Source organism: Nycticebus coucang, chromosome 18, assembly GCF_027406575.1.
Source record: "Nycticebus coucang isolate mNycCou1 chromosome 18, mNycCou1.pri, whole genome shotgun sequence".
NCBI classification, from domain to species: domain Eukaryota; kingdom Metazoa; phylum Chordata; class Mammalia; order Primates; family Lorisidae; genus Nycticebus; species Nycticebus coucang.
The window spans coordinates 68369611-68388746 of NC_069797.1; the positions used below are offsets into that span (position 1 = coordinate 68369611).

At 42.6% G+C, this 19136-nt stretch overlaps 1 protein-coding gene across 4 annotated transcripts in view; it reads right to left on the minus strand.

The window, feature by feature from the left end:
• Positions 1-2798: 2798 nt before the first annotated feature.
• Positions 2799-19136, minus strand: part of LOC128571184 (ABC-type organic anion transporter ABCA8-like) — a 62536-nt gene continuing 46198 nt past the window's right edge. For 3 of the 4 annotated variants that reach the window (XM_053570853.1, XM_053570854.1, XM_053570856.1), the window contains 14 exons: positions 18418-18537; positions 17539-17604; positions 17018-17109; positions 15097-15217; positions 14384-14501; positions 13642-13733; positions 11556-11716; positions 10381-10456; positions 10212-10306; positions 9198-9317; positions 8858-8998; positions 5553-5632; positions 4085-4140; positions 2799-3930 (listed from right to left, as the gene is read on the minus strand). In XM_053570853.1, the coding sequence (XP_053426828.1) occupies positions 3832-3930; positions 4085-4140; positions 5553-5632; positions 8858-8998; positions 9198-9317; positions 10212-10306; positions 10381-10456; positions 11556-11716; positions 13642-13733; positions 14384-14501; positions 15097-15217; positions 17018-17109; positions 17539-17604; positions 18418-18537 (1437 nt within the window). In that variant the 3' untranslated portion in view covers positions 2799-3831. Of the gene's footprint in view, positions 3931-4084; positions 4141-5552; positions 5633-8857; positions 8999-9197; positions 9318-10211; positions 10307-10380; positions 10457-11555; positions 11717-13641; positions 13734-14383; positions 14502-15096; positions 15218-17017; positions 17110-17538; positions 17605-18417; positions 18538-19136 lie in introns of those variants that run through there. The other variant, XM_053570857.1, reaches the window with a different exon arrangement.

The window sequence follows — 19136 nt, forward strand, 5'->3', positions numbered from 1 at the left end:
TGCCAATTTGTAAAGTCCTGTCTTCCTCCTCCAAGTGCAAAACACAACGTACACCTTCATCAGTACCAGTTCCAGTGTGACAAAGCAGCTGTGTGTTAAATTAACCCTCTTGATGACAACAGTTGTAAAACTTGGTAGAGGCAAGGGGTGGGTAGAGAATGTTAAAATGCCATGGAGAACAACCTTAACATAATGGCAATTCTCACAACATGTAAAAATTGTCATTATTATTGTGTCTGGTCCTGGTGAGCAGTGTTCTTTGATGTAACTACTGTAATTGCTTAGGGCACCACAAACCTTGCCAACACATTAGTATGATGATGGCAAACGTCATTGATAAATGTTGTGTGTGTTCTGACTGCTTCCCTGATCACCCAGTTCCCTGTCTCTCCTCCTCCTCTTGAGGCCTCTCTAAGTCCCCGAGATGCAGCAGTATTGAAATCAGGCCAGTTAGTAACTGTGCAACGGCCTCTTGGTGTCCAAGTGAAAGAAGAGTTGCAAATCTCTCATTGTAGATCAAAAACTAAAAATGATTAAGCCTAGCGAGGAAGGCACATTGCAACCCAGGTAGGTCAAAATCTGGGCCTCTTACACCACACAGATAGCCAAGTAGTGAATGAAAAGGAAACGTCATTGAAAGAAATTAAAGGGTTACTGCACTGAACATGCAAATGATTCAAAAAGTCAGACAGCCTTCCTGCTGACATGGAGAGAGTTTGAGTGGTCTATGTTGAAGACCGCCTGACAATACTGCCTGAACCCAAACGCTAATCCAGAACAAGCCCCAGACTCTATACGATGAAGGATCTGAATGTTCTTCAGTATTTTGTAGACAGCACCTTGGTTGACAGTGTGCAATGTGATTCTTCATTTTATATTATTTTGTTATCTTTTTGCTTTCTATTAAGTATGTACAATTTTTACTTCTGATTAAATTGTGAGAACATCAGGAAGCAGCAGTTGGGTCTTCCGTGTCCACATGATCATGAACTGGGTAATCAGCAGGTGATTTTGAATCAACTGGAGGTGGTGGGAGCAATGTGACTTCAGACGTGAAGGAAGGGCGGATGGGCTCATTACCAGCTGCATGATCTTGGTTAAGTTATTGTGTTTAACCTCCCTGAACATGGATTTACATACATCAGCATGAGAAGAGTCTAACTCCTGAGATCCTTGCACTAATAATAGTGCAATACACTAAGGTTTGGCAAAGTTGTGAGTTTTACACGTACACATCTGTCTAAAATAAAATAAATATCCAATGTACTCCATACTAATATGAAATCAATATATAAACAATTACATGCTTGTAAGAACAATAAAACACTAAAATAGTCTAATTTGGAGGTAGAGGGAAGCAGAGGGGGAGGGAGAGGGAGGGGGATGATTGGCAGAAGAGGGAGGGCGTGGGGTAGGGCCTCAACTGACCTCAACTAATGTGCCCATTGTGAGGGTGTATAACGCACCCCCTGGGTGAGGGGCTCTTTACAAATGGACCTTCATCCTGGAAGTGAGAATAATGTAACCTAAAAATTTGTACCTGCATACTAATTTGCAACAAAAATAAATTAAAAAAATAAATAGAATAGGCCTACCTAGTCTTAGATTCTCAGTTTTTCAAATCTGAGAATTTTTTATAACATAAAAAGTGAACTAGGGAAGACTTCATGAAGAAGACTGCCATGGCAATTGCAACAACACCAAAAATAAACAAATGGGACTTCATTAAACTGAAAAGCTTCTGTACAGCTAAGGACACAATAACCAAAGCAAAGAGACAACCTACACAATGGGAAAGGATATTTGCATATTTTCAATCAGACAAAAGCTTGATGACCAGGATCTATAGAGAACTCAAAGTAATCCACATGAAAAAAGCCAACAATCCCTTATATCAATGGGCAAGAGACATGAATAGAACTTTCTCTAAAGACGACAGACGAATGGCTAACAAACACATGAAAAAATGTTCATCATCTCTATATATTAGAGAAATGCAAATCAAAACAACCCTGAGATATCATCTAACCCCATTGAGAATGGCCCACATCACAAAATCTCAAAACTGCAGATGCTGGCATGGATGTGGAGAGAAGGGAACACTTTTACACTGCTGGTGGGACTGCAAACTAGTACAACCTTTCTGGAAGGAAGTATGGAGAAACCTCAAAGCACTCAACATAGACCTCCCATTCGATCCTGCAATCCCATTACTGGGCATCTACCCAGAAGGAAAAAAATCCTTTTATCATAAGGACACTTGCACTAGACTGTTTATTGCAGCTCAATTTACCATTGCCAAAATGTGGAAACAGCCTAAATGCCCACCAACCCAGGAATGGATTAACAAGCTGTGGTATATGTATACCATGGAATACTATTCAGCCATTAAAAAAAATGGAGACTTTACATCCTTGGTATTAACCTGGATGGAAGTGGAAGACATTATTCTTAGTAAAGCATCACAAGAATGGAGAAGCATGAATCCTATGTACTCAATCTTGATATGAGGACAATTAATGACAATTAAGGTTATGGGGGGGGAAGCAGAAAGAGGGATGGAGGGAGGAGGGTGGGGCCTTGGTGTGTGTCACACTTTATGGGGGCAAGACATGATTGCAAGAGGGACTTTACCTAACAATTGCAATCAGTGTAACTGGCTTATTGTACCCTTAATGAATCCCCAACAATAAAAAAAAACAAAACAAAACAAAACAAAAAAAAAGTGAACTAGAGAGCGAAACTTAAGCCCAAGTAAACATAAATATGAGTATTGGCCTGTATGCTAATTGCCTGGTTTATGGTTAGAATCACGAAGAGGTATAGGTAACTGGAATTGGTATTTAATTGTTATATTCGACAGACAAGGGTAATAATTAGACCAATATCCAAAACATTAGTCTAAATGCTGGTATAGCAGAAAATCTTGTTGTGATAGACTTAATGTCCAGGAATTATGTTTATATTAAAGATTCCTGTTAATGAAGCATCAGTGCAATTTACAAATATGAGGCCACTATGTTATGAAATAAAACACATGAAATAGACGAAATAGAAAGCGTGTTTGAAAAGCACATATATGAGATTTGTTTTACATTTTCCACCTACTTAGTCATTTGACCTATTACTTCATTCATCAACCTTCTGGAACGGAGTGACAAGAAACACTAGTGATCCATTACAATACAGTTGACTCTAGGGTGTAGACTTAAAAGTATAATCAAAACAGCACACAGTTGGTTTACAGAAATAAAAATGTTACAATTTCTAATAGTAAGTTTTTAATTTCCAGATCATGACTGTATTGTGGTGTTACCAGTGGATATGTTATCAAATATATTGATATCAGATATTATCATCAATGATATTTAGTATATTTTGCCATGAGAAAAACAGTAAAATCTATTTCAAAAAGTATGATACTTTTAAATTCTTATGAAAACATCGACTTTTCAAGGTGTCAAACTCACAGAAAAGTAAATGTATGGATTTGTCAGCCTAGGCTAGAAAAACAGTGCTGTAAGGTTTTTATAAAAAATAAAATCTAAACAAAATTTGCTTGTCATACTCAGAGACTCGCATGATCTTACAAGGGTCAACGTATTTAGTCAGCACTGTGCAGAGACATGGGGCCAGGGTGACCTGTAGGGACACAGGGGCTGTGATGGGCGGTCAGCTTGGTTAAAGGTCACTTGATCCTCGTCCCTACCACAGAAGAAGACCATTGCAGTGCTTATAACATAGTTCTAAAAATATAAAATTGATGCTACAAAAATAAATGTCTTTAAAAAAAAAAACAGAGGCTTAAACAGGAGCACAGAATTTGGGCTGTTAACACTCTTCCTTCGGGAGAAGCTTCCATTGTACCGAGGGATCAATTTCCTCATCCAAATCATCCAGCTCCTGCTCTTTGGAGAGTTCCAGGAAAACCTGAAGGGGAGGAAAGAAATCAAGAGGGAGGAAAAATGTCACTGTGCCTCCCATATGCACTGCTCCCACGTACCCCTTCCATGCGAGTGCAGAAAGACACACCTGCTAGGGGCTCATGTTCTACGGATGATACAGAAGCCCCAAAATGACCCACCTGCTCCAGGGTGGACTGTGAGAGGCTGTACTCCTCCAGGTCGAAGTTCTGCTTAACTGTAGAAGGATGGGCACGCGTTAGAGGTATACACATTTTTACATCTGTATGGTCTGGCAAATCAGTATAGACTTCAAATGATGTATTTTTTTAAATGTTCGTATATTTATAAATAGGTTGAGGTAATGTTTATCCCCATCTTAAACACATCATTCAGTTAAAAATACACCAGGCCCTTTACTTCGTTTGGCGGGGGGCGGGCGGCGGGGGGGGCGGGATGTGCTTGTGTTATGTTTGTATATTGTGCGATTTTGAGATCTGTCTTTAAGGGAGGAACTTCTCTGTAACTGAGCCTGGACTTCTCTGCACATTCAGCACAGGAACATGTGGCAGGGAGACCCATTTTGAAAAGGGACGTGTCAGTTCTCAAGAAGGGCATGAGGTTTCCTGGTGAGCAGATATCTTCAGAGGTCTCTTTCCTAAAAGCCACTGCAGCTTCCCCTCATTGGGTTGAAAACTCTTCTTATTGATGAAAACAGACTGAGTGGGACCCTGAGAGCTCTGACAGGAGCTCTGCAGATCAGAAGGGTGACACCAAATTTCCCGGCCAGCAGAGAGCTTTGGTGCCAATCCAGGGAGTGCTGGCCCAGAAAAGTGGGGTGCTCAGCTGGACAGTGAAAAGATGATACGTCTCCTGACTCATGTTATCAGCAAGAGGCAGGAGAGTCTTCCGGAACCAGGAAACTTGAATTTCTTCCTTGGGGCAGGTGACAAGCAAAGACATACCCCTGAGTGGTGACAATGAAAACAGCACAGAGAGGGTGTTCTGACTAGCACAGTTCAGAGCAGCAGAGTAAATGGCCCCAAATTGCAAGGGAAAAAGGATCTGTTATGCGAGATGCAGGTACAGAGCACAGCAGACCTCAGACTTGGAAGATTGTTTCAACAACCAGGCAGGAGTTAGTTTCTTCATTCACAACCCACAGCAATAAAATAATAGGCCAGTCCATAGAGGTGGAAATTACATAGAAATTAAATTTAAATGAATTTACATAGAAATTAATTACATAGAAATGTAATAGAAATTAATTACATAGAAATTAATTTTAAATTAATACATAGAATTAATTACATAGAAATTAATTTTAAATGTGCAAGATTCAATGCTCCAAAGAAAAATATTCTTCTTAAATGCATATATAGTTGTGTTTTGACTTAGGTTGTAATGACATGTATATCATTTTGTATTTATGCAAAAGTACGTGAAAAAAATTCACAAAGCAAAATAAAAATCACTCCATTCTCTCCAATACACACACAGACTCCCTCCCCTCCTTGGTTTCGTGTTCTTAAAAGTCAATTTGAGATTTTCACTTTTAAATGTGATGCATAGGTCACAGTTCGTTTTTGACATGTAGACAGATTGTTTTGTGATTTGGAATTATCCTCTTGCCAAGGTTATAGTTCTTACCCTTTTCTAATTTGAGGAAAGCTTGGGCTAAAGGTCGCACGTCCTCCACTGGCAACTTATAAACCATCAGAGACGAGAACCTGGGGGGAAGCAGAAGCGGGGAGAGTGAAGCCACCCACGGCAGACGGGAATTCACTGCCGCCATCTCTCTGTCCCTTTTTACTCTTATAAAAGTGGTAAAAAACACTTCACATGAGATCGACTCTCTTAACAATGTTTAATTGCTCAATACAGTAGCTTTGCCCATAGGTATAAGGTTGCACCGCAAACTGCCCAGCTCGTTCATCTTGCTCATCTGGAGTATTGCGCCTGTGTTTGGTCACTCCTCATCTTTCCCTCCCCTAGTTCCTGGAAACCATATTCCAGTCTGATTCTATGAATTTGACTGTTTTCAGGTGCCTGATAAGGGGACTCAAATGGTATTTCTCTTTATGCGACTGTCTGATTTCACTTAGCATAAAGTCTTCAAGGTTCATGCAAGTTGTCACATATTGTAGAACTGACTTCCTTTAAAATGCGTAACAGCATTCCATTGTCTGCAGATATCACATTTTCTTTACCCATTTATCTGTGAACAAACACTTAATCTGTACGCACATCTTGGCTGGACTGGACAGTGCTGCAATCAACACGGGGATGTAGATGTCCCTTCAAGGTCCCAATTTTAATCACTTTAAATATTACCCAGAAGTGCGATTGCTGAGTTATAAGGTAGCTCTATTTTAACATTCTGAGGAACAAGCATACTGGTTTTCATAGCAGATGTACCTTTTGTATTTCCATAAACAGTGTGCAGAGCTCCAATTTCTCCACTTCTTGGTCTGTTTTTTGCTTGTGTGTTTTGTTTTTTTTTTAGAATAGCCATTTTTCTCAGTGCATTTGCTATAACACGACACCACAGGCTGGGTATTTTATAATATGAGATTTATTTCTTACAGATCTAGAGGCTGGGGAGTCCGGGGTTTCATATATAACGAGGACCTTCCTGCTTTGTCATAACACGGCTGAAGGTGTCACAGGAAAGGCGCTCGAGAGGGTATCAAACTCGCTCTGATAATAGACTCACCCTTGATATAACCAACCCACTTCTGCAAGAACTCATTAATACTTTAATCCAGGAATGGATTAATGCATCCATCAGAGGACAGCCCTCCTGAACTAATCACCACATAAGGCCCCACCTGGTCCTACCTCTTAATACCCTCACAATGCAATGTAATTCCAACATGAATTTTGGAGGGGACACTCTAACCACAGCGGCGTCCTAACAGGTGTGAGGTCATAGCTCAGTGTCCTTCTGACCTGCATTTCTCTGATGACATCCAACAGTTTTTCAAAGGCCTGTTGGCCATTGTTATATCTTCTTTAGAGAAATGTTTGTTCTCTAAAGTTTATGTTTATTCTCTAAACTGTCCCTTTTTAGGTTGTTATTAGGCTTTTGTTTTTTGCTATTAGAGCACAGAAGTTTCCTATGCACAGCCATGCCCCACATAAGGCCAGTTAGGGGTCAGATCACGTGGAGAACTGGGCAAAGTGAGCACAAGACTCAGACAGTTTAGTGCCCTTGGCTCCTTGGATGAAGGTGGGTAGGTGCTGCCCAGATGATGATTATTTGCCAGACTCACCTTTCACCTTATTTTCTAAGCTGAACACTGGATCTTCGACTTCATCCTTCCAGCAGGAACTGAGTTTCTTAAAATTCCCAGTATTCCCTGTAAGACCCGTACCTCTCCCTCTCCACCAACCTACTCAAAGGGCCTCCTAACACAAGACGATGTAATGGAGCCTCCGAGTAGGAGGCCAGGACTTGAGAGCCAGATGATGTCAGCAACAATAATACTTTAATAATTTGTTTCTCAAACAAATGTCTTTTCATTACTTTAAAATCAGGGAGATTTATATTTCATTTCAGGTCTCCCTGTGTATTTATGGGACAATGAGTCTCACCCACGTTGCCCACTCCTTGTACCTTTATGATATATTTCTATTCAGTCGTGGGCTGCTCAGTGAGTTACAGCCTTGCTTTGATATTTACATTCCACTGTAGAAATATATTGTCCCACAGTGTCATTATGACCTATTTCTCCTTATTATCTTTTTTCTTCTTCTAACTCCTAAATCATATCTTTTTCAGTAAATTCTAAATATTAAAAATAACCATAAAGTTGATCCTTGTTGTTTGCTGTGTATGGATGGTACTGTTACCAGAATTTACATAAAATTGGAACTATTAATCGATTTGAAATAAAATAATTTTTAGGTTTACTTCCTCATTCTGCAGCTTGTTAACTCAGTCAAGAGATCTAACCTGTTTTTCATAAAGGTAATAATTGAGTCCATTTATGAAGAACTTGGTAAAGGCCAGACCCTCACAACGCTTTTTTGAAGTCTGGCATTTTTCATTGGAATAATAACATCGACTTTGAAAAGTCTGTCTGAGTACTGGATAGGACAGTACAAACAGCAGGGGAGTACCTGGCACACGGTGGGACCAGGACGATAACTGGGAGACAGTGGGACCAGGGCATTAACTGACAGACAGTGGGACCAGAGCATTCACTGGCAGACAGTGGGACCAGGGAAGAAACTGATAGACAGTGGGACCAGGGTAGTACCAATGGGATCAGAACATTAATTGACACACAGTGGGACCCGGGTAATACCTGGCATACAGTGGAACTAGGACCTTAACTGGCACATAGTGGGACCAGGGCTAACTGGCCCACAGTGGGACCAGGGCAGTAACTGACACACAGTGGGAGCAGGGCTACTTGGCACACAGTGGAACCAGGATGTTAACTGGCACACAGTGGGACCAGGGCAAGTGGCACATAGTGGGACCAGGGTAATACCTGGCACATAGTGGGAACAGGGTGGTAACAGACATACAGTGGGACCAGGGCTAACTGGCACACAGTGGGACCAGGGTGGTAACTGGCACAGAGTGGGACCAGGGCGGTAATTGCACACAGTGGGAATAGGGCTAACTGGCACATAGTGGAACCAGGGCGATAACTGGCACATAGTGGGACCAGGACATTAACTGGCACACAGTGTGACCAGGACATTAACTGGCACACAGTGCGAACAGGGTGGTAACTGGCACACAGTGGGACCAGGATGGTAACCACAGCACTCACTATGTCAGCTTTTACATCTGCTATCTCTTCTCCAGTTTACTTCCTGCAATAGGCAACAAATAATCTCTTTCCTCTTAGGTTTCTTTTCTGAATGACACAAATCAATGTAAGTGACAAGGAAAAGTGAATATCTGGCTCCGTATAGAAAGCAGCCCCTGTCTTTACCTTTCCTGCCGAGCAGCCTGGGGGAAGAGCCTCAGGATCTCTGTGTGGAGGGGCTCCACCTGTGCGGGGGTCTTCACCTTCATCTCTAGCAGGTAATCTTTGCCGAATTTGCTCTTCAGCTGTTGGATGGAACCGATGCACCTGGAGGTTGGAGGAGGACGAGTCCGTGAGAAAAAGGAGGAAAATATGTGCACTTCAGAGCTCGAGGCCGCTGACTTGCTACTGCCATTGTCACTGGGTCCTTTCTGCTGGACCTGGGCCAGCAGCTCCAGCTGTCTCATTGATCTCTCCCTCTTTACAGACAAAGCCCTCCAGCCATGCACCTGGGACGGACACTCACCTCAGCCTCCCCGACACCATGATGGCCACTCGGTCACACACGGCCTCGGCCTCGGCCATGTAGTGGGTGGTCAGGAGGGCGCCCCTCTCTGTGTTCCTGAAGGTGGCCCGGATCGCCTGCCTACATCGCCAAGAAACTATTTGCAATTTGGAATTCCTCTAATTCATGAGAAATGAAGCAAGAACTGATCTGCATGTGAACAATTAGCAGAGGGGATTAAGCTGAGGGCTGCTGCACAGAGGGCGGTGAGATGAGCAGGGCGGGCTGCTGGGAGCTCACACTGAGAGGCGCACTGGAGGACGGGCGTGCGCAGGGCACGGCCCTTACAAGGCCACCCCGGAAGAGAAACGCTGAGAAAGAGACGTGCGCGTGAACAGGCCGCGTGACAGGGGCAGACAGACGCAAAACGGACAATAGCCTTGTCACAACCTAGTGGGCAACAAGGGCACAGCAAACACATACAATGCCCACGTTTACCACGTCATGAGAACTGCTTTTGCCAAGCTGAGTACGGACACAGTGCTTGGGCACCGTGTCCAACCTATAAGATAAGTGAGCAACCACACAACCCAGTGTGGACCTGCAGGCCCCGCAATGGGTGTTCTGCCTTCCGTGAGAAACGGTCATAAAATATTTCCAGGGAAGGAGAATTTTTTACAAAGTATTGGCTTTACTAACGATATTGACCTTTCTTTTTTTTATTTCCACATTGAGAAACAGTTTAAGGGATGATTTTTGCAGTAGAATCCTTCCCCAACTCCCTGCGAGGCATCTGCTCTGGCCCTGACTGTCTAAACTTGCAGAGGTCCTCAAACTTTTTAAACAGGAGGCCAGTTCACTGTCCCTCAGACCGTTGGAGGGCCGGATTATAGTTTAAAAAGGAACCATGAACAAATTCCTATGCACACTGCACATATCTTATTTTGAAGTAAAAAAACAAAATGGGAACAAATACAGTCACACAGCCTCATGTGGCCCGCTGGCCAGTTTGAGGACCCCAGCAAAGCTCCTCACCACATTTGCTGCTGCCCCTCGGGGTCCATCCCAGTCGAAGGCTCATCCAGAAGCACCACCGATGGGGTCCCCAGGATGCTCAGGGCAAAGCACAGCTGGAACAAGAGTAACAGCCCATCCGGCAGCCGTCTGTGCCACCCTGCAGAGTGACCCCGAGCCCTGCCCATACCTTTCTCTTCACTCCTTCTGATAAGGTCCTGGTGGGCGCCTTCAGCTGGTCCTGCAGCTTGAGTGCGTTGACTAACCTGAAACAGACACAGTAGAGCCTCACAGCCTTCTGACAAAGAGGAGCTGATAGGAAGGTGGACCAAGCAAGGAAGGGAGAGCAGGGGTCAGAAATGCAGTTCTGTCTGAGGCCCATAATCCCAACACTTTAGGAAGCAGGAGGATAGCTTCAGGGGCCAGGAGTTCAAGACCTGATTGGGCAACATAGTGAGACCCAATCTCAAGAAAGAAAAGAAGGAAAGAAGGAAAGAGAGAGAGAGAGAGAGAGAGAAAAGAAGGAACGAAAAGAACAAAGGAAAGAAGGAAGGAAGGGAGGGAGGGAGGAAGTGAGGGAGGGGAAGACAAAAAAGAAAAGAAAAGAAAAGAGAAAGAAAGAACGAAAGAAAAAGAAAAAAGAAAGAAAGAAAGAAAGAAAGAAAGAAAGAAAGAAAGAAAGAAAGAAAGAAAGAAAGAAAGAAAGAAAGAAAGAAAGAAAATATGTGTTTCTAAAATAGATGTGGTGGTAGTAGGGTGAGTGAGGCCATATTATTGGCTTGTTTTCCATCAAAAGATAATGTGGTCTTTTGAAAGACTAGAAGCACAAGTCATGATATGCAAACAGTCATTGGATGTAAGAAGGATGTCCTGTTCTAGAATAAATACTTTCAGAGTGAAGTCTAAATATCCCAATATGAACTTAAGGAAAAGTAAAGGAATAAACTTTTATTTGTCTGTTCATTTTTTTAAGTATTTAAAAGTGTAAAGTGAAAACACAAAATCCTGAACCTTTCAAAATGGAAAATTCATTGTAAACTTAAAAATATAAAAATATGTACTTCATACCTATTACCAATACTGTCTTTGCATAAATCAATGAATCGAAGTAAACTTCTCTTTCCCCCAAACTTTTTAGTATGTTTGGTGCAATTTACCAATGAATTGTTATTTTTTAAATTTTTGTAACTAATAGAGAAAAATAAATTCACACTTCGAAATCTGGGAAGCCAGGTTCCAGTTGCAAATCTACCAAGTGCAACCTGGGGCGGCATTTAGGGTCATCCCGAGTGTTCTGTGAAGACCTTTGATCTCAGCTTTCCCCACTGTCCCCTCGGGCTTGGAGCAGAGAGGGGCGGTGAGTACCGTGAGATGGAGGTCTTCGCGTCCCCTTTCCTCAGCCCTTTCACGGCGGCGTACACTTCCAGATGCTCCCTGGCCGTCAGGTTGGGCCACAGTGCGTTCTCCTGGGGACAGTACCCTAGGAACCCCAGGGTGTCCCCTCCGCCGCTGCCTTTCAGTAGCACCTGTGGGTGAAAGTTGCCTTTCAGAGCCAGTGTCCTGTGTTGCTTCTCTTGAATATTTCCATGACACCTTTCTCCTCATGAACCTAGAAAAACTATAGAGAAATGCTAAGGCCTAATTGAGTTCATCAATTTGTAATTATTCTGCCTTAAAGAAAGGTCATCAGAAACCAAACACATGAAACCAAGTGTGTGCACAGCCGACGACCCAATCTCAGCTGAAAATTGAATTGCCGTGGAGGGTGGTGCCTGTTTTCGTGGCAAACAGGCTTTATCCAGTTTATCCATCCCTGTTGGAATGAAGTGTGGTGACTTGTGACTCAGTATTTAAATTCACTCACGGATCAAACGTCTTTCTGAGAGCCCCCTTGTGACAGAGGTTATGCTTCCTGCAGGGATGACAGAGAAGGGAATAACTAGCTCTCCTCTTCTGGGGAGTTTTCATCCTGATGAATGAATCAGGTTAAGAAACAAGCAGAGAAATGACATAACGGAATAAAGACGGGTCAGACACGAGGCTGTTGTGAAAATTCAGGAGGCTGGGGGAGAGAATAGCAGGGGAAGTGACTTGAGGGAGGGGGACCAGACAGCCTGTCTGATGAGGGTTCTTTTTAGCAGAAGAGGAAAAAGTGCCAGTCATGGTAAAGGCCAGAGGCAAGAAAGTTGGAGCAAAGAGCAAGACCAGAGACAGGAGCAGGGATGATGAACTTGATGTTCTTGGACCCAAGGCAAAGGCAGGGGGCCTGGAGCTGCATGATCAAGGGTGGGCAGGGATATGGCAGAGGGGACGGGGCAGTTAGCTGCTGCAGCCGCCTGAGAGGCAAGGGAGGTGTCCTTCCAGCCACAGTGCAGAGAGAAGTGGCTGAAAGGATTGAATCAGGAGAAAGACATGGCGCCAGAGGAGTCTCCCTGGCTGATCTGGTTAAGCTCATTTCGTGACACCCAAACAGCTGGCGTCATACGTAGGATCTTACTTACCTTTTAAAATAGTCCGTTCCAATATAGCAAGGAGCAGCTATCTCCCTTTCTCCCAAGTTCAGTGAGAAATAAAATACCGGCTTAGGGTCTAGGCGGTGATTGAGTTAGGGAGTCTGTAAGCATGGCTGCATCACCCGCGCTTATTGAGGGGGCCTGAGGAACATCTGCCTTGGCCCCCAGAGACCCTCCCTTCAGTGAGATGTTCATCAAGAGCAGCCTGGCCTGTGTCTCCCTTCTTGTGCTGACTACCAACCCCTCTCCCAGAGTACATGTCCACAGACCTCGGCCTTATCTTCTGTTCTGTACTTCCTCCGGTCAGATTTTCAAAGAACTTCCTAAGATTTTCTATCTTCTACCATAAAATTTGGAAGAAAACACGTTATCTCTACCCAGTCACATCTCTCTCTTTGATGAACCTGAGCCCTTTATCTGTTTCCCTGGACACTGTGCACAATTAAACTACAAGTACAATTAAAGTCGACTTCACCACTCTTGTACATTTTTGAGTCATTCCTTGAAAATATTCCCAGGAAACAGTGTATTTGCAATAAAATGAATATTTAAATAACTTAAGCATTTTGTGAAGGACACAGAATATAATTTCCTAATAAATGTATATTATTTTTTTACCAATTTCACTCATGACTAAAGTATCACACACTCCCCAAATGTGAACATTCATGTGTTCTCCGGCTGTATTATTAGGATTTGTGTGGGTTCTGAGTATTGCAATATTAGACATTCTTCATTATTATCTTTGAATAATCATTCCCTGTCAGTGCTTAATTTTCGTGACCCTTTGTGGGATAATTTGTGAATTTATTCTCTTGTATTTTGCATTATTTGCTTCCATCATCTGCAGACTCCACAGCCGGTTGCTGTGTCTAAGGTTTACCGTCCCACCCATCTGTAGTATCCCGGCTAACATATTTTCAACGTAAGTCACCTACCTGTCCAGCTGTCGGCTTTGTGTCTCCCGTTATCACCTTAATGGATGTACTTTTACCAGCTCCATTGTGTCCTAGTAATCCTAAAACCTCACCTGGAAAAAGAAGAGGTTACACTTAATATTAATTTACTTTAATAGTAAAATTAAGAATAAAACATAGTCTGAAGTCTCACTACCTGCTTTATCTATAGCATCGCATAAAATTGCCATGATCATCCTGAGTTTTTATCACAGTCCCTTCTTAAAATATTTGGGGACAGAAGCTCTCGGGGACGAGGTTATTTCCCAAGGCCACTCTGAGGAGGAGTGGCAAAGATACTTGTGGAAGCTAAGCGGGTCAGATTCTGCTTCCTGCCATCCTAACCACTGTGGGAAAATGACAGAAATGGAGACCATCTAACACCTGCCACTCAAGACTTCAGAATGTGCTGGCACGTCCGCAGCTAGCTCTCTTGTGGAAAATAATGAACGTTAAGAAATTATTATGTTCACGTAACAGAAATGTCGTGACTTCAAGGGTTCACTTTAATAGAGAGCTTATGGTCTCAATGGGATTGGCCTTGTTACCTTCGTGGAGTGAGATAACTATTGAACTTAAAAAGTAAAACGTGTGACAGGAGCTGCCTTTGGCCCTCTCCAGCTGGATCTGTGAGTGAACCAAGAGATGTGAGTGAACCTTCTCACGAGGAACCGTGCAGCCGTGGGGACAGCTCTGAGCCTACAGGAAGGGCCTTGGGTCCCACCTTTCTTAACGCAGAAAGAGACGTTTCTGGCGGCTACTTTATTCTTCCCCTTGGACAAGCAGCATTTCCTCCTCCCTGAGTACTCCTTGCGCAGACAGCTGGCGATAATGACCGGCTTCTGTGAAGAACAAGTGGACCCCGCAGACCGTGGCAGTTCTCACTGCGCTCCCGTCGACAAAGCTACCCGCCTGGGGGTTCGACCCTTTGCAGCGAGCTGTCATAGATGACCTTTTTCTAAGGTCACTCGCCATTCCCCTGTCCTAGCACTTATTTTTGGAGAGAAGAGGCTGTCGTCGTCCTCTCCTTCAAAGACAGTTTCTCAGTCTCCCTGTGCGCTTAGAACAGGATCAAAGAGACTTGCGAACACACTAAAAGGACCAAGCGAATGCTGTGGCCTGGGCTTTTCCGGGCAGTTTGAACCGGGCAGTTTGTCCGAGAAGCGGTGATGTGTGTCATTTAGCCCAGTTTCTAAAACTCGTGGCTTCTGTAATTTCAAGTGCACTCTACTTTTTTACTTATTTGTGCAAGACTAGAAGAGTTCATTTGACTTGTCATCTACTCATTTAGATGTGAAGACAGAAACTACCTAGTAAAATACCAACCCTCATCTGTGCAGAACAGAGAAACTCAAAACCATCCGAGAATTAGACAGGCAGAAAGAGTGAGGGGAAAACGTGTGCTATTGGATGGCATAACTACGCTGAAGGTTTTACCTCGTCGGGATTCGTGGAACTCAAGGCGGTAGCTGTTCTTTCTCTTTCCATCTGCACATCTTCAGCTTCCCCTTCTGGCTGCTCTGGATTTTGGCACACATCACCGTCTCTTGGAGAAATTCTAGAATCAGAACCATTAATAATTGATTTGGGGGTTCGTCCTCATACCAATACTACTGCATTCTTTAAATCTCACGCTTGAGGTGATTGGGCAATCAACAAAGCACCACAGTCTCTCTTCAGAACTCTTATCCCTCGCCTCTGTCATCTGTCAACAGCACTGTGTTCGATGCCCATTGTTTTTAATATCTTTCATTCTACTTGTCTATAGAAATATCCTTTTTTGGTGTGGATGTGGAGAGAAGGGAACACTTTTACAGTGTTGTCGGGACTGCAAACTAATACAGCCTTTTTGGAAGGAAGTATGGAGAATCCTCAAAGCACTCAAATTAGAGCTCCCATTTGATCCTGAAATCCCTTTACTAGGCATCTACCTAGAAGGAAAAAAAAAATCATTTTATCATAAGGACATTTGCACTAGACTGTTTATCACAGCTCAAGTAATAATCGCCAGAATGTGGAAAAAATCTAAATGCCCACCAATCCAGGAATGGATTAACAAGTTGTGGGATATGTACTCCGTGGGATAGCCTTCAGTCATTAAAAAAGATGGAGATTTTATATCTTTGGTATTAACCTGGATGGAGTTGGAACACATTCTTCTTAGTAAAGTATCACAAGAATGGAGAAGTAAGACTCCAATGTATGCAATACTAATCTGAAGTCAGTAGATGAGCTAACATGTTCCCATATAAGAGAAAAACTCAAATCAATTCAAGGTGGCGGAGTGGGGGACCGAGGGATGGGGGAGAGGGAGGAGGATGGGGGTGTAGGGCACATCTCTTGGGGGGTGGGACACAACTATGAAAGGTACATTACCTAACCTAGCAAACACAGTGTAATCTAATTCTTTGTACCTTCATTGAACCTGAAATAAAAATAAAATAAAAGAAATATTCTTTTTCAGTATCAATGGGTCACTTTAACTTGCAGTCAAATATCTGACAGAAGATTTTCATATCTTAATTTAATGAAGTAATTTTCCTACAAGCCTAGCTTTGACACCAACATGAAGACGTTATTATGTTTTCATGGGGGAAAATGGGCTGGAATACGTATAATCAGAACTGTGTCAGAAAGTACAAGTTAGAATCTTGCTGTCTGTAGCCAGACCATTTGTTTAGAAAGTCAACTATCAGCTTTACTTTTTTCCTCCATTCTAAGTCTGGTCCTTTAAATCTAGAATTCATTCTGGTCTTTTTTCCCTTGACTTCCTTCCTCATACTGATCTAAGATTTTTTAAAAGAGCGTTTGATGTGGACGTTTCCCATCCAACTATCTGTGAAAGGGAAAGAGGAAGCCCATGTAGTTTGGGGGATGTGGAGGGAAGAAGGTGCTTGCGGTTTGTATTTTTATGGGATTTAATAAAAAGTCTCACATTTAGCCCCATTAACAACTGAACCGATCTGGGACCTACCAGTTAGGTCTCCCACCACCACAGGGAAGAGCTGTCATTGGCCTTTTGATCATTTCATTCCATCTCCCTGGGTGGGCATCACTCCTTCAAATGCCAGTCTGCTCAAATGGATTGTTCTTTAAGTGGAACCAGCCACTTTTAACTCCCCCCGTCCCGTGATCCACTGCGCATAGTGTCAGGGAGAGCCCTCAACGCTCATTGTCTCAGTTCTGTTTCTTCCACTAGATCTTAATCTTCTTTGGTTTAGGCAACTGGGTCTGTACTATTTGTACTGGGCCTTGTTACAACTCCAGCCTATCCTACCACTAGCACCTGCTTGTTAATGGATTGGCTTATGCATGAAAAAAGCATGTTACAGTATCGATCAATAAAGCAAAAAACAACCTAAAGAAAGGATCCTTTCTCATTGATTTATTTCCAAACTTCCATTCCAGACATCGAAGAATGAAAAGAAAAATGATAAAATGAATCAAAGGCTAGGAATAAAGAGAGAGAAGCACAATTAGAAACACAAAAACATCATTGTTTCAATATCAGAGATAACTAGGAAGAACTGGACTTCTACAAATGCATTCTGTGAGGTCATTATAAATTTCCATAATCTGTTTGGCAAACTATGAAACTGTCAAATTCATTTGCAATGTCATTTACAGAAACATTGGAAATAACTATAATCATGTGATACCATTTCTTTATCATTTCTCAGATATTTGTTCGTAAATTCTGGGTAGCACATAATCTGGTCAGCCGACCTTTATAAAAATACTTGTTTCAGATTTTACAAACATGTCTCAAACAAGGCCTGCAAATATTTGCTACCTCTACCTTAATAAGTTTCATAGGGTGTCTAGGAATTAAAATTAAGTATAATAAAAAGCACAAATTAATGTAGAGTGTGTTCTTACAATGAGGAATATGAAATAGGACTCTGCACCCACTGCCTCTTCAAAAAAACCAGAAGTCAGAAATAGCTGCAAAGAAAAGACAATGGGTAAGTAGGAAGTTTTCCTTTCAAGAATTTTATCCACATACAGGGGAATTGGTCCTAAACAGTTCTCCTAACATTTCTCCAGATTTTATCAAGGTTATCAGGTTAAGTGTTTTTTTCTAAACTGCATAGCCAGGGGCTATCTTCTTTCCTCCCAAGGCCTCTGAGCTTTTATTTCAAGCAATAGGATTTATCCACGATCGATCACTTGGTATTCTGGGAATCTGTGTAGCTTCCCCCAAGTTGAACAACAGTGTTTATCTTGTTGCACAGAACTTGACAGCCCTTCCTGTGCCCTGGGCTCCTCTTCTAGGGTCCCTTGTCTTCCTTCCCCTTCCCCGCAGATACACCTGCACTCATGTACTGACCCTTCCTTCCTTTGGTAAAAGGACAGGTACCAGTCAGCCAGAAAAGAAGAGGGGAAGGGATTTGATTTATATTGGGCGCTTCTCTAGAACCTTGAACTCCCAAGTTTAGGGGCGTTTTATTTTGCCTCCTTCTCATGCTGAATGTGCCTAGGAGTGAAGACAGCCCCAAAGGAGACTAAAAGCCACTCTATTTCCCATCACCCATTCCCCTTCCTCCCTGTGCACTGCCCAGGTCCAGGCTTTCTACTGCAGGTCAGCTGGAGCACACTGTCCTCCCTGGGAGAGAAACCAATAGGAATCCCCGAGGCAGAAATTTGCAAACCGTGGGCAGGTTTGGCCCATAATAAAGGACCAACATGGGGCAAGTTTTCGCAACTGGTCATGAGTTCTGGGACACCGGGCCAGAGGACAGATGGGGCATCACTTACATAAAAGTATAAGAGCAGACAGCTAAGCAGTGTGGCAGGTGGTATTAAAAAGGTGACAATAAAGTTTAGGTTACTTTCAGAGATAACAAACACAAATCCACTTATAGCGAGTACAGTGACCTAAAAAAAAACACAAACAGGAAAGTTAATCCTTCTGGATTGCAATGAGTTTCAAATTGATGTGACTCACTTTGAGGACTTTTCGTCTCTGACCTCACAAACCAAATCGAAATCAGTCCCTCTCCATTAACATTTTATCCTAGTGATTTATCCAAATTTCTTTGGCCAAGTATCATGAATAAGACTTCTCTGTATAAATCTGGAACATGTTAAATATAGAAAAAGAAAAAATATGGTGTGTATTTCTTTTTTTGGAGGTAAAATTTGAAAGAGAAGATTAGTAAAAATCGTAAGAGAAAAATTAAAATTGATATAGAAGAGGAATGAAACAGTAACAAGGGTAAAACAACAAGAAGAAAGGAGACTTCTCTGAATATTCCAGTGGAGAAATAGCCTTTAACAACCTGGACTGTCTTAGCAGAAGTACAAAATACAGAGTGAGAGAAAGTGACAGGTGCATTGCAGCCGCACACGCTGTCTTCTAAAGCGTTACAATGACTTCTTACAGGTTCTTGTGCTTCTCACGTTTGCCTCATAAGCCACCATTTTTATGGCTGTCAAAGCATTCTTAAGTTTGTCTCTGATCATATTTCCCTTCT